Source organism: Zootoca vivipara, chromosome 2, assembly GCF_965207765.1.
Source record: "Zootoca vivipara chromosome 2, rZooViv2.hap1.1, whole genome shotgun sequence".
Classification (NCBI taxonomy): domain Eukaryota; kingdom Metazoa; phylum Chordata; class Lepidosauria; order Squamata; family Lacertidae; genus Zootoca; species Zootoca vivipara.
The window spans coordinates 110,280,565-110,296,089 of NC_142584.1; the positions used below are offsets into that span (position 1 = coordinate 110,280,565).

The 15,525-nt window shown below is 48.1% G+C and overlaps 1 protein-coding gene across 3 annotated transcripts; it reads left to right on the forward strand.

The window, feature by feature from the left end:
- The first annotated feature begins 3,018 nt into the window (after window positions 1-3,018).
- Window positions 3,019-9,271, forward strand: ZBTB12 (zinc finger and BTB domain containing 12). Of its 3 annotated transcripts, none has more exons than XM_035107136.3 (3): window positions 3,019-3,305; window positions 5,375-5,958; window positions 7,133-9,271. In XM_035107136.3, the coding sequence occupies exons 2-3, from the start codon at window positions 5,462-5,464 to the stop codon at window positions 8,151-8,153; spliced, it is 1,518 nt and encodes a 505-aa protein (XP_034963027.1). In that variant the 5' UTR covers window positions 3,019-3,305; window positions 5,375-5,461; the 3' UTR covers window positions 8,154-9,271. The 3 variants fall into 3 exon arrangements, with proteins under 3 accessions (XP_034963027.1, XP_034963028.1, XP_088519707.1); XM_035107137.3 differs by having other exon boundaries at window positions 3,287-3,418; XM_088663581.1 differs by lacking the exon at window positions 3,019-3,305 and adding an exon at window positions 3,838-3,858.
- Window positions 9,272-15,525: the final 6,254 nt, after the last annotated feature.

The window sequence follows — 15,525 nt, forward strand, 5'->3', positions numbered from 1 at the left end:
TTTGCGCAACATGTGGCTCGAACCCACAACCCTGGGAATGAGAGTCTCCTGCTCAGTATAGACAATTTTGATCTAGAATCAGACAGTTTCCTATGTCCCTGATGAGTGGGATTTCACAAATGAGTCCCATTGGCAGACGCTCTGTGCAAGGACTCCCCCGAAACTGACCCTAAAAGACCGGGCAGGGGGAATTGACTTGGAAGCAAAAAACTATCGGATCTTGGACTTGGCGAAGGAGAGAGTCGCTCAGGAGTCGTTGCCAGTAAGCCTTTCCACAATGACTGCCTAAACACGCCATATATTTAAAGCACACAGGAACTGTAGTTTAAGTGTGCTGGGAATTGTAGCTCTGTGAGGGGTATTATAGTTTGCAGGATTATTTGGGGTGTGTCATGTGCACACAGCCAAGAAGCCAGACTTCCCCCTTACTAAATAGGCATTTCTGGAAATATTTACATATTAAGGCACTTGGAACAGTTTGTCCACTTCTAGGAACTGCAGCTTAAGGAGACTGACAAACTGTAACAATGTCCAGTAGAGGGGGGAGATTGAAGGAGCCAGGCATTGCTTTGGCCGGACAAGAGACAATTAACAGGCGATATGAGAGTCACCTTCAAATATTTGAAGGGCTGTTGCACGACGATGGAGCAAGTTTGTTTTATGTTCCCTTGGGGCGAGGGCCCAAACCAATGGGTTAAAATCAAAAGAAAAAGGATTTCAGCTAAACTTCCTGACATTATGGGGCCTGTTCAACAATGAGAGGCAGGCTGCCTCAGAAGATGGTAGACTAGAGGTTTTTAATCAGAGACTGGAAGGCAACACCTAGCAGGGATGCTGTAGGACTTCCTGCTTTGGCTATGGGGTTGGATACGATGCTAGCTAGCATGGCTCAGTTGGTAGAGCATGAGACTCTTAATCTCAGGGTTGTGGGTTTGAACCCCATGTTGCATTGCAGGGTGTTGGACTAGATGACCCTGGGGATCCCTTCCAACTCTACAATTCTATGGTTAACCAATCAACAGGTAGGATTCTCTCTCCCCACCACCCAGTGCTGGTGCCAGGCTATTTTGTGTCCTAGACCAGGCTAACTAATTGCACCCCACTAAAAAAAAATGCTAATTGCAATTTTCCGAAACAGGCAACATGTCAGGGGGGGGGGAAGCAATGAAAATGGCAAAACGTGAATTTATTTTAAATCGCAACAACACGTAACGCAACAGCGTTCGATTTTCTTTCTCGAGTGCAAAAGAAAATGTTCCAGCACACAGATCCATTCCAGAGAATCTTGCGTAATGTGCTGTTAAAATTCAAGTCTCTCAAAAGTTTCCATCTCGGGCATATGAAAAATCTATTCTTTGCGGGGACTTTCCACCCCTTCGCTCCTAATTCCTTCCGGTCAAGCGCTGATGCAATGCAAGCTATTATTATTATTATTTAAATGATTTTTATTAGATTTTCATTAGTTACACAGCGAGTGATTTTTTTAATGCTTTTTAGTAGATTTTCATTAGTAACACAGTTATATATTCCAGTCCATATTTTAACATATATTGTATATATAATCCAAACAATATCCATGTTTTTTCACCCATGACTTCTCACCACCTCATTGCAGCTTCTTCTATCCTATTTTTCCTTTCCATTGTGTTGTTTACCTTTGTTATCTTTCTAACACACAATAAATAACTTATCTGTCTGGATTTTGGCTTTGTGAAATTTATTCAATACATTTCAAGGGTTTGATTTTAGAACAATGTTTTGCCAGATATTCTTTCCCACTTTCCCACTCTTTTTTAAGTTTCTGGTTTGGTTGTTGTCTTGATTACCGCTGTGATTTTTGCCAATTCCAGATACTCACATACCATAAAAGGGACCCCTGACCATTAGGTCCAGTCGTGACCGACTCTGGGGTTGCGCGCTCATCTCGCATTATTGGCCAAGGGAGCCGGCATATAGCTTCCAGGTCATGTGGCCAGCATGACAAAGCCGCTTCTGGCAAACCAGAGCAGCACATGGAAACGCCGTTTACCTTCCCGCTGTAGCGGTTCCTATTTATCTACTTGCACTTTGAGGTGCTTTCGAACTGCTAGGTTGGCAGGAGCTGGGACCAAGCAACGGGAGCTCACCCCGCCACAGGGATTCGAACTGCCGACCTTCTGATCAGCAAGCCCTAGGCTTAGTGGTTTAACCACAGCGCCACCTGGGTCCCTCACATACCATACCGGTAGCTTATTTTGCCAGTCTGCCTTTGTTGGTATCATATCCCCTTTCCAGTTCCTGGCAATTAACATTCTGGCAGAGACAGTGGCATATAGGAACACCTTTTTCTTGTCGTTGGGGATATCAGTTGTCAAAATGCCCAGCAGAAATGCTTCAGGTTTTTTCTCGAATGTTATCCTGAACTGTGTTTTTTTTTATAAAAAATTCATCATACACTGTGTTGCAAACATTTTAACTTCTCTCGCAACTCCACATGTGGTACACTGTTCCTTCTCCCTGGTTACACCTCCAGCAAATATTTGGTTTTGCTAATTTACTGGGGGTCATGTACCACCTGCGCAACATTTTCATGAAATTTTCTTTTATTGTGTAGCAGGCTGTAAATGTCATCTCTTTTTTCCCATAGCCTCAATGCAAGCTATTATTATTATTATTATTATTATTATTATTCAATACTACTACTACTACTAATAATAATAATAATAAGTTTGCGCTTTAAGAAACTGCTCAAATCCTAAAATAAAAGCAAAACATTATCCGAAACTCCTAAGCGATAGAATATAACGAAAGCCCGTCTGGGCGAGGAGCGGCATCCGGGGCCGCTTATAGGAGCCGGCAACGTGGCTCAAGCGCCGCTCCCTGGAGCCTCTTGTTTCCAGAGGAGGGCGGGGATTGGTTGCCAAGGTGACTGGGGGGCGGCCGGAACCTCGCTCCTCCCGCCAGGCCCCTTTGGCGTCGCGCGTTTATGACGCCACGAGCCTTAAAGGGGAAGAGGGAGAAGATTCCCCCTCCCCCCTCTTAAAGCGCCCGCGAAGGGGATTAGCAACTTGTCCCACCGTGCAGTTGAAGTTGTTTCTTTTCCTCTTCCTTACGCTTCTCCCCCTCCCCCAAAACGCCGCCCCGCATTGGCTTTTTTTATTTATTTTCCCCCTTCCCTATGTGGAGGACTTATATTCCTCCCCTTTTCCCGGCCGCCTGGCCCTTTAAGGAGGCCCCTTTAATTCCTTTCTCTGGCTTTTGCCTCCTTGTTTGGCCATTCGGGGCCCACCCCTTCTCCTCCAAGAGAGGGGGAGCAAGGCTGCAAGGTGAGGAGGGGAAAGGGGAAGGAAACTCAGAGGTTGGGGGGCGCGCGCGAAGGGTGTCTCTTTGCTGCTTGCTCGCGAGGAAGAAAGGAGCGTGCAAAAGGGGGCAAAGGAGGGTAAGCAAAAGAGGAGGAGGAGGAGGGTGGGGATGGTATTGTCTGCTCCCGGCTGTGAATGGGAAGTGGGGAAGACTTGCAAAAAAAAAAAGAGGGGGCGGGGGGAGAAAAAGAGAGAGAGAGAAGAAAGAGCTCCTTTGCACTTGCTTGCTTGGAAAGGGGGTGTGTGAAAAGAGCGGGCGGGGCGGGCGGTGGGCGTTTCGAAAACGTGCAGAAAGGCGCTTTTTTCTTTTCTCTTTTTGGGAAATTTTAAATAGGAGGAAATGCACGCGCTGCTTGTATTATTGCGCGATGCCGCACGCGGGAGCGTGGGAAGCTTTATTCCTTGCCAAAACAAAAAACCACCAGCACCGGTGTGCAAAGGAGGAGCAGCGTTGGTGCGCCTCAGTCGCCTTAGCTCGTATCACCACGCTGGATGGGTGTGAACGGGAGAGCTGCCGGTGGGTAGGGGAGGTTGGAATATTATTATTATTATTATTATTATTATTATTATTATTATTATTATTATTCACACATTGCGTGTAGGGAGATTCCAGCGTTTGCTTGTAGGTGCCTCGGGGACCCGTTAGCTTTGGAGGAACGCACCCACCCACATAACGATCCGCATAGAGTTTAATCACCCCCCCCCCAATCGCTCACGTGCTTTCTCTGTGCAAAACTTGAATGCAGCAAACAGCATTTTTTAAAAAACAACATTTGTGGACTTAATTGCATCTCTGCTTTCACGTGCATCTATTTCACAATGCGTTCATGTGCTGGTAAGCCCGGTTGAGCTGCTGGTTCCCAGCAAATGAACTCTCTTTGAACACACGGTTCAGCCATCTTATCTGCTGAAAGATGAGATGGAAGTGTAAGCATAAGTTTTCGAAATCACAGTGGTGGCGGACCTACATCTGTGCCTCTCGTGTGAACTAAGATTTGGAAAGGGAGTCCAGACAAATGGGTGTTAGTGTACTGGTGCACTGCTCTCAAAAGAGGAAGTTAAAGGAAAAATTCAAGCATCACCTGGCTGCTTGGCAGGCCAGTCGATTGGAGCGTATAGCACAAATTCTGTACTGGTTTTTCCAGGCCCAGTTGAAAGTGCTGGTGGTTCCCTTTAAAACTCTTAAATGATTTGAGACCCAGATTATCTGAAGAACTGCCTGCATCTTGGCCCTTTGTACTGGCTTTTCCAGGTTGTAGAATTGTCCAACTTCTCCACCAACTGCTGCTCACAGCAAGCTGTAAAACAGGGTGTCCTACAGGACTGGCAGGAGCTGACCTGACCCCAGGATCTGCTGCATCCCAAACCTGTTGCTGTCATTTGGCTGATGTAGACTGGAGCAGGCTTTTGCCCAAACGCCTACCTTGCACCCTGATTGGTATAGGTACATCACAATTTATCATACGTATGTTCTATGTCAGGGTGTGTGTAGTTACAGGTAGGTAGCCGTGTTGGTCTGCTGTAGTCAAAACTAAATAAAAAAAATTTCCTTCCAGTAGCACTTTAGAGACCGACCAAGTTTGTCATTGGTATAAGGTTTCGAGTGCATGCACATTTCTTCAGATTTCATGTGCATGCACACTTCTTCAGGATGTGTGTAGCCATTCTCTCCAGATCTTGCCAGACTACAACTCCCATCATCCTTGATGGTTGGCCATCCTGGCTGAGGCTGATGGGAGTTGGAGTCCCCACAGCACCCGAAGGTTACCCTGTTGGCTATCCCTGTCAACGTGATATCATTTGCTGCCAGTTGCTGGAAATTGCAGGAAGGGAGAGTGGCTGCCGACGTGCTCAGGTCTTGCTTGCTGGTTTCCCACCAGCATCTGTTCAGCCACTGTGAGAACAGGATGCTGGACTAGAAGGGCCACTGGCCTGATCCAGCAGGCTCTTCTAAAGTTCCTAATTTCCTTTTGCCCCAATGGCTGTTGATCCTTCAATATTACAGCACCACATTTCCCTCTCTTTGTTTTCAGTTTCTCGGCCTCCTGGGCCTGCCTCTTCCGCATCTCCCTTCCCTCTCCACGCCCAGTCCGACTCTCTTCTCCCTCCTGTGAGGACTAATGGCATCTGGCGTCGAGCTTCTTCGCTTCCAGCTCCCCGGCCACGAGGCGGCCACCCTTCGCAACATGAACCAGCTCCGCTCGGAGGAGCGCTTCTGCGATGTCACCATCGTGGCCGACAGCCTCAAGTTCCGCGGCCACAAGGTCATCCTGGCTGCCTGCTCCCCTTTCCTGAGGGACCAGTTCCTCCTCAACCCTTCCTCTGAGCTCCAGGTGTCCCTTATGCACAGTGCCAAGATCGTGGCCGACCTGCTCCTCTCTTGCTACACCGGTGCCCTGGAGTTTGCTGTCAGAGACATCGTCAACTACCTGACAGCCGCCAGCTACCTGCAGATGGAGCATGTGGTGGAGAAGTGCCGAAATGCCCTGTCCCAGTTCATCGAGCCCAAAATCAGCCTCAAGGAAGACTCGGTGAAGTTCGGAGGCCACCGGAGGTCCAAGTCCCCTAGCGTAGTCGGCTGCTCCACCTCGTCCCGCAAAGAACATTCACGCAAGAGGTTTGCTGAATAATCTGCTTTCATCTGATCCTTGTCTCCCCCCCCCCAAAAAAAAGTCCGCAAAAATAATTGGTCCACTTCATCTCACATTACCTGCCTTAATCAAGTTCCTTCCTGAAAGAAGACATAAAATAAAATATAAAAAAGAAAACCAACTTTTGGGGAAGGTTCCCTGCCTGGTCGCCTGGAGGTGATTTCTTGCCCACCACAGGTGACCAAGGCAAGCGGTTTAATGATAATATTTGGTGGCATTTCATTTGTTTAATTGTGCAGTAAGGAATGCTTTGGGTAAGTAAGGCAATAGCACCATTTTCTGGTAGCCAGTGAAATAAGCACACCATCTCCTTTAATGTTAAATTAATCTGAGCTAATTATCCTGTTTTGACTAAACAAACACCTGTTCCACCTGCTCAGGATCATCAGAAGTAAGCGGGCAAGTTTTCCAGTGCTCTAATTCCAACCTCAAGATATGGGAGATGTTTGATAGCGCAGCGGTGGAGGATGGTTTTTCTGTGTGGGAGGTTTTGCATTTAGCAACTTGACTTCTTGACCTAGAAGTAGCGTGGAATAAGGATGAAGATATAGTTGCAACAGAGGGCCTGGTGTTTGCTTTTTATTCTTCTCGTTCTTTATTCTCTTCTTTATTCTTGCTTCTTTCCTGTTACGTTGAAAATTGATTTTAAAAAGAGAAATTCAGCCAGTCAGAACCATTGGCCTTGAACCCCTCTGACTGTACCATGCCTGGCAAACTGTGCCTAATGAGAGTAAATAGTCCCAGCAACATCTGAAGGGCCAGAGGTTCCCCACCCCGGCCTAGATCAGCCAACAGTCCAATGCATGTACAGTCGAACCTTGGTTTTCGAACAGCTTAGTTCTCGAACGTTTTGGCTCCCGAATGCCGTAAACCTGGAAGTGAGTGTTCCGGTTTGCAAACTATTTTTGGAAGCCGGATGTCCGACAGGGCTTCCGCAGCTTCTGATTGGCTGCAGGAGCTACCTGCAGCCGATCAGAAGCCGCACTTTGGTTTCCGAATGTTTTGGAAGTTGAACGGAATTCTGGAACAGATTCCATTCGACTTCCAAGGTACGGCTGCATAAGGGATTTCTGGTGATTCCACGGTGACTCTGTGCCACTGTCGCACCAATTTGTTTCTGTGTGTCTTTGTGGCTGGCAGGTCCATGCCGCGGCCCATCAAGCTGGAGTTCCCGATGGAAGAAGATCTGGAGATGAAGGCGGAGGACGAGGACGAGGAGCAGGACGATGACTACGGGGATGACGACGCTGTGTCCGACATCTGCATCGTGAAAGTGGAGTCCGCCCTGGAGGTGGCGCAGCGGCAGAAGAAGCAGCAGCAGGCGGGCACCACATGGAGCAAAGATATGTCCCCGCAGCAGAGCTGGAGCAAAGAACCTTCCCCCCAGCAAGCTTGGGGCAAAGAGTCTTCTCCGCCACCTGGCTGGAACGAGGATGCGTCTGGAGACCAGGAAGAACCTCAGGTCAACTCGACAGTGGCGGAGGCCATGGGCTCCCCTCCGGAGTCGACGCCAGAGAAGTCCCAGCAGGGGGTGGTGAAGGCTTCCTACAGCCTCTCGGAGGACGCTGAGGGCGAAGGCCTTCTGATCATCCCCGGCGGAGGCTACTTGGAGGAGACCAGCGAGGCGGCGGCTGTTGCGGCAGAATGCCAGAGCAGCGGCGGAGGGATGGGGCTGGTGCTGGCCGGACTGAGCGGACGCCCTTTCTCCACCTTCCCTTCGGCAGGGAGAGGCGGCAGTTCGGGGACGCCGGGGGGAGGCGGCGGCGGCTCGCGGATAATCCGCTGCACCAAGTGCGAGGAGGTGTTCCAAGGGGTGGAGAAGCTGGTCTTCCACATGCGGGCGCACCACTTCATCTTCATGTGCCCCCGCTGCGGCAAGCAGTTCAACCACAGCAGCAACCTCAACCGGCACATGAACGTCCACCGCGGCGTCAAGTCGCACTCGTGCACCATCTGTGGCAAGTGCTTCACCCAGAAGTCCACGCTGCACGACCACATGAACCTCCACAGCGGCGAGAGGCCGTACCGCTGCTCCTACTGCGACGTCCGCTTCGCGCACAAGCCCGCCATACGGCGCCACCTCAAGGAGCAGCACGGGAAGACCACGGCCGAGAACGTCATGGAGGCCAGCGTGACCGAGATCAACGTCCTCATTCGCTGAGGGAGGAGGAGGAGGAGGAAGAGGCGGAGTCGCGGCGGCAGGAAGTGGAAAGGGAGGGGACTCCTGAGCTCCAAGGGAGGGAAACGGGGGTGTAGCAGTTAGAATGTGGGAGCTGCGAGCCAGGAACCCCTTGAGGGTTGTTTTTTTGGGGGGGGGTAGGGACTAGGTTTAGTGTCTTAGTTTGCTAGAGGGATGGAATTCCTGGATTATTTGGAAGGGAATGAGGGTGGGCAGGGATAGAGGATTAGAGTGGCGTCAACCACTTGGGAAGCGTTGCTCCTGGGTTGCCTGGGAGGTGTGGGGAGGGGGTCTAGTTAGTCAGGGGAGGGAGCTGTGAGGATACCGGATTGCTTGGATCTGTTCTCTTCTTCCGCAGTGCCCCACCCCTCTGTCCTTTGTGCCCAGTTACCAGAAACCACTACCTCTTTTATAGCCCGGACCTATCTCAGCAGCCAAAGAACTACTTTAAAAGGCCATTGAAGAAGCAACACGGTGTCTGTAGGGAGGGTGAGTTGCATGAAGCGACAGCAAGCACCGCCCTACGCCTGTCCCCCTTTGTCCTTCAGTAACTGCGCAGAGCTTGCGTGCAAATTCACCCAGGAGCCTGCAGAGGGGACCTAGATGTGGCCCTAAGCCTCCCGGTGACTGTAGCTGTGACAGGGAAGTTGGCAGCGATTTTGTTCTCCCATGTCAATTCGCCGCCAGAGCCCTACAAACCAACCAACAAACAAACACAAAAGTCTCTACTGTGTAGTTTGACTTCAGAAACCGGTTAGTCTTGGGGCACATTTTGATCCAAATAGTGAGAAGCTCCACTACCAGTAACTCCACTACCAGTAACTCTGTGGGGAACTGCCGGAGGGGGGCGGGGCGGCAAGGCTTGAGCGTATTCTGCACCGTGTAAGTATGGAATCTCAACGTTCAGTACTTAAACAAGGAAGTTGCTAGTCTTTATGGCTGTGAACATATGTTTGGAATCTGATAGCAGCAGTGACAGGAAGCTGGAAAAGCACCAGGAGGCAGGACAGAGAGTGGACCTCCGGGGCAGACCTCCTCGCTCCTTTCGATGACTAGCAGCAGCAAAAGAATGATGCAAAAATAAACCAGTGAAGCCCTTTACTTTGTATACGTCTGCTCAGGTCACAGGGTCTAGCTTTCCTTGGTGCAAAATGTGGATTGACCGCTACTTTTTTCAGAGCACAGAGAATAGACATAATGCTGCGAAGAAGGAAACCTTTAGAAACCCAATGTGAGATACACTCGTACCTTAGTTTTCAAGCAGCCTAGTTCTCGAATGTTTTGGCTCCCAAGCAATCGAAACCCAGAAGTGACTGTTCAAAGTTTGCAAACTATTCTTGGAAGCCAGGAGTTTCGTGCAGCCAATCAGAAGCTGCGATTTGGAAGTCGAACGCTTTGGAAGTCGAACGGACTTCCAGAACGGATTCCATTCTGCTTCCAAGGTATGACTGTATTGGCTAATGTAGGGATGGGAAAACTTGAGGCTTGTGGGATCTCTTTTAAAAAAAGGAGGTAGAATCCCAAAGTCCACTGAACAGAGCCAGATGTAAAATACAGTGGTACCTCTACTTACGAACATGATCCGTTTTGGGGTGCCGTTCGCACCCCGAAAAGTCCATAAGTAGAGCTCCACTACTATGTGTGTGCACATGTGCGAAGCGTGCAGATCGCTTCTGCGCATGCGCACGCAGCAAACCCGGAAGTTAACACTTGCGAGTTTGCCGCATTCGTAACCTGAAAAGCCGCAACGTAAAGCAAACGTAACACGAGGTATGACTGTAGTGGATCTGAGCAAGAAGCCAGTTAGGAACGTACAAAGATCTCTCCTGGATCAGGCCAATGGCCCATCTGCCTCAGCATCCTTCTCTCACAGTGGCCAACTGCATGCTGTCTCCATTAGCCATCCATTGGGATGCAATGGCCTGCGTATATGTGTGGGTTGCTAGAATCCCTCCTTACTCCTGCTAAGAGCCAGCTGTCTCTCAAGCTCAGCACCAGATATAGGGCATTGCAGGCAGTGTGTGTGTGCGCGCGCGCGCAAAATAGTGAAGATCCATAACCGAGAAGATGCATTTTGGGGGCGCCAAATTTTATGAAAGGTGACCAAAGTCTGCCCCTGCCAGGCTAGTAAAACATTTTTCAGGCCAGTTGCTTTTGTGGACGTGTTTGCAATGGAAGGCAAGTCATGCTGAATATTAAGAAAGAACAAGTGCCAAATATATGCAAATATACTGTTATGTTTTTGTGTGGCTTTGGTCCAGAAAAGGGCAAGCAAGGCACATTTATAGGTGTGCTTCCAAGGCTAGGCCAATACATTTTTTCTGCCTGAGGCAGAGCAGCATAGGGTGCTACCCCTCACCCCCAAATAAAGGTACATAATACCCAAGGCCACCAGCCAAGTTATTTTGGCATTTGAGGCTGAAAATTCCCCCATGCATCTCTTCCACCCCCATCATTCTGCCTGGACACTGAGGTCCAGTACCGAGGGCCTTCTGGCGGTTCCCTCGTTGCGAGAAGCCAAGTTGCAGGGAACCAGGCAGAGGGCCTTCTCGGTGGTGGCGCCCGCCCTGTGGAACGCCCTCCCATCAGATGTCAAAGAGAAAAAAAAGCTACCAGATTTTTAGAAGACATCTGAAGGCAGCCCTGTTTAGGGAGGCTTTTAATGTTTAATAGATTATTTCATTTTTCTGTTGGAAGCCGCCCAGAGTGGCTGGGGAAACCCAGCCAGATGGGCGGGGTATAAATAATTTATTATCATCATCGTCGTCGTCATTATTTATTTATTTATTATATTCCTCCTTAGCAGTAAAACCCCAACGGTAATGAAGTCAGTTGATAACAACTTGTTAGCTTTTCATGACTCCCGAAGTCTGCTGCCTCACTGTCTTAACAATAGAGCTGGCCCTGAATACATAGGAGACTACTGGTCTTGTATGAGACTACTGGTTCACCGATCTCAATACTATCAAACATTTATTGTTGGTTGTTTGCCAGGAAAGGAGACAGAGGATGTTCTTTTCCCTATCTGGAGATGCCTGAGATTGAACCCAGGAACTTCTGCATGCCAATAATAATAAATTTTTATTTATACCCCGCCCTCCTCAGCCAAGGCCGGGCTCAGAGCAGCTAACACCAAATATAAAACAGCTAGTTAAAATACAATTCAACAAGAAGACTAAATACATTAAAATTTCAAAACAGATATTCCGCTACTCAGATGTGACCATTGTTTGTTTCTTGGGAGCATTATTCGGCCTTGCATGTGCTTTGTGCTAAATTACATCACACGTACACACACGTGTGTATATCATCAAAATTCTGAGCTGTGGAAAGCTGGATCTTGCAACCTGTATGGGATGTGCATGGGTATCACTGCTTATATTTGATCATTCATTTTGCTAATGAATAACTTGGGGTGGGTTTTGTTGGGGTTGGAGTACCGAGTACAGAGTCCTTAAGCGCTTCCCACAAGGAATCCTGCCAAACTGCTGCTCTGGTTTCTGAGATCTCAGAAAGCACTGTTCACTTTCAAGCATGTCACAGCTTTGAGGACTAGAAACTTTCCTTTTCAAAACCCGTAACAGGAACTGAAACTCTCAGGACACTGCATTCTGTACATGGTACCAAAATGCCAAGTTGCGTGCGGGATACTCAACAGTTCTTGAATCTGTCCCAGAGGCAATGGGAGGTGGTGAATTATCTCCTTGAGGCGGTATTGACTCTGATCCCCATGACCCTTAACTAGTGTCTTTTTTCTCATTAAAACTTTTTTTTCTAAAAATAAATCAATAAAATAAACTATAATTTTGTTGTTGTTGTTACCTGTTTCACTGGAGGGCAGGAAGCCCTAATTGTAAAAAAAAGGGGGGGAGCACAAATTATTAAATTCAGGGAGCATTGGGGTGTATGTATCCATCAGGGAGGAGGGAATTGGGAAAGATGTGAGGAAAATTGGGGTTGGATTCCCTTTCAACTCTACAATTCTATGAGGTACAGTCATACCTTGGAAGTCGAATGGAATCCATTCCGGAAGTCTGTTTGACTTTCAAAACATTCGGAAACCAAGGCATGGCTTCCGATTGGCTGCAGGAGCTTCCATGTTGGGTGTTCGGGTTCCAAATAACGTTTGCAAATCAGAACACTTTCGGGTTTGTGGCGTTCGGGAGCCAAAACGTTCAACCCGCAAGGCGTTTGGGCTCCAAGGTACGACTGCATAAGAACAAAGGTCCATTTATCCCTGCCAAATTCCTGTAGAAAGCTTATAAGCAGGGCCTGAATGGGGCGGCTTTCTTTTTATTAGCCGGTAAAGAGGAAGCAGTGAGGCAACTCTTTAAAAACCTACCTGGGGGCCCAGAAGAACATGACAAACTACCTCCTGGGTGCAGATATCCTCTCCGTAGGAAAGGTGCATGAGAAGGTGGTGGCTGTTTAACTTCAGACGGTCCTGGAGGAAATGGATAATCTCGGCCCACTTCAATTTGGTTTCTACCATAGGTTGGAACTGAAAGAAACTCGGCCACTCTGACCGATGATTTGTACAGCGGTACCTCGCAAGACAAATGCCCTGCAAGACGAATTTTTCGCAAGAATGGTGACTCGCAAGACGAATTTGTTTTGCGGAAAATTCGTCTTGTGAATTGCAGTTTCCCATAGGAATGCATTGAAATTTAATTAATGCGTTCCTATGGGCAAAAAAAAAAATGAAAAAAGAAATTTCAATGCATTCCTATGGGAAACCGCGATTTCGCAAGATGAATTTTTTGCAAAATGAATTGACTTGCGGAACGAATTAAATTCGTCTTGCGAGGCACCACTGTATTGTGAACGGGGCTGGTGCTTGACCTCTCAGTGGCTTCTGATACTCTTGTTGGACTGACTCCAGCTCAGGCATCCCCAAACTTCGGCCCTCCAGGTGTTTTGGACTACAATTCCCATCATCCCTGACCACTGGTCCTCTTAGCTAGGGATCATGGGAGTTGTAGGCCAAAACATCTGGAGGGCCGCAGTTCGGGGATGGCTGCTCCAGCTGCTAGCAGGCAGAGTGCTATAATTATGTCACCTTTACCTGCAGGACCAATATCAGAAGGTGGTATGGGGGTGGGTGGGCCAGGGTCCATTCCCCCCCCCAATGCTGTTTAATATCCACATGAAGCTGTGTGGTGAGGTCATCAAGGGTTTTGGAGCCGGGTGTCGCCAGCCTGTCGACAACTCCAGCTCTTTTGTCTCCATATCGCTGAAATCAAGCAAGGCTTTGGCAAAACGTAGACCAGTGCTTGAATGCACTGGTGGGCTGGATGAGATTCAGTAGGCCACAACTGAATCCTACAAAATGGAGGCGCTCTGCATCGGTGATTCTTAAGAGCCAGGAGTTGGGCACCCAGTTCCTGATGGGGGGGGGAATAGCCCCCCACCATTGAAAGTGCAGGTGTGTAGTCTGAAAGTGGTGTTGCCTGAGGCACAAGCAACTTCAGCATCAAGGAGTGTCTTTATGTGGTTCACCAGATAAAGTCATTTCTCTAGGGTTGCCATATTTCAAAAAGTAAAAGCCAGGACACTCTGAAACGTGTTGAGCTTTTTTAAAGGACACCCCCCCCCCAAGTTGTTGAGCCAAAACCCGACGGTTTTTCAGTTGACTTGCCTAAGATTCAAGACGAAGCGCTGCCTTTCACAAAATTCACCCCAGGTGTCAATTCTGGAAAATCCGGACGTATGGCAGACCTAACAATGGCAGCCTATCATGCCCTGGTAATCTGACTAGATTACTAGAACGAACTTTATGTGGCGTTGCCCTTGAGAATGGTTTGAGAACTTCAGCTAGTGCAAAATGCTAGCTGATAATGCAGTGTTATCGCTCTGGTCTTGAGAGAACTGCACAGGCTAACAATTTGCAGCAGCAAAAAGAAAAAGAAAAAAAGAGAGCTTATGCTGTATGGACAGAAGTACAGTGCCCAGCTCAAGGGAATACAGTAGTACCATTACTATTCTGCCTTGGTCAGACCACACCTAGAATACTGTGTCCAGTTCTGGGCACCACAATTTAGGAAGGATGTTGACAAGCTGAAACACATGCAGAGGAGGGCAACCAAGATGATCAAGGGCCTTGTGAGGAATGGTTGAAGGAGCTGGGCATGTTTTGCCTGGGAAAGAAGAGACTGAGGGGAGATAGGATAAGACACCTTCAAATGTCTCAAGGGCCGTCGCGTGGAAGAGGGAACAAGCTTGGTTTTCTGTTGCTCTGGAGGGCAGGACACGAACCAACGGCTTCAGGTTACAAGAAAGGAGATTCCAACTAAACATCAATAATAACTTTTGCTACAGGATGGACTCCCTTGGGAGTGGTGGACTCTCTTTCCTTGGAGGTTTTGAAGGAGAGGTTGGATGAGCATTTGTCATGGATGCTTGAGTTCAGATTCCTGTATTGCAGCGGGTTGGACTAGATGACCCTTGGGTCCTTTCCTACGAGTCTATGATTTGCGTTGCAGACACACCATACATTTAAAGCACTATTATACCTCTTGGAGAATCTTGGTAACTAGCTTGTTAGATGTGCTGACCTCACAGAGCTACAACTCCCAGCCCTCTTAAAACTGCAATTCCCAGGGTTCTTCATGACTGTTGAAAGAGGTATGATAGTGTTTTAAATGCATGGGGAGAATGGAGCCAAATTAATGGCATCGGCGATGGCTTATAAAACCCTAAACAAATTGGGACGAGGAGAATCCGTATGGTGTGTCTACTGCGTGTCACTCGCTGTCTCTCACTCTTGACCCACCTTGCAGGGTTGTTGTGAAGATAAAATGGGGAGAACCAAGTATGCCACCCTGAGGATATAAATGAAATAATATATGTCCATCTCTGAAATTAGAACTGAAACCCACCTCATTGTTCCACAAGTTTCTCACAGGCATCTTGGTTGACCGCTGAGAGAACAGGATGCTGGATGGATCCATTGGCCTAATCCAGCAGGCTCCTTTTATGTTCCATATACAGTAAAATGAATGCAAATCCCAATTCCACTGTCCTGGGAGTAGATCCCATTGAATTCAGTAGGCTTGAATGCAGGGTTAGACATCAATCAACAATCTGCAACCCACCCGCCCGCCCCCCGCTATTGTTCACTATGTACCCAGATGAAGATTTGGTTTTATTTATTGCATTTCAGATGAATCCCAAAGCAGTTTACAAGCAATAAATAACAACCACATGATAAAACATAATAAACCACCACAGACACAACATACTCATGTAAAATAATGAACAAATCATCAGTTGCACCCGTTGCAATCTGTATAACATTAACACCACAAACAAAGCAGCAATTGAAAAATAAGCCAAACATCGCAATTGCAGCAAA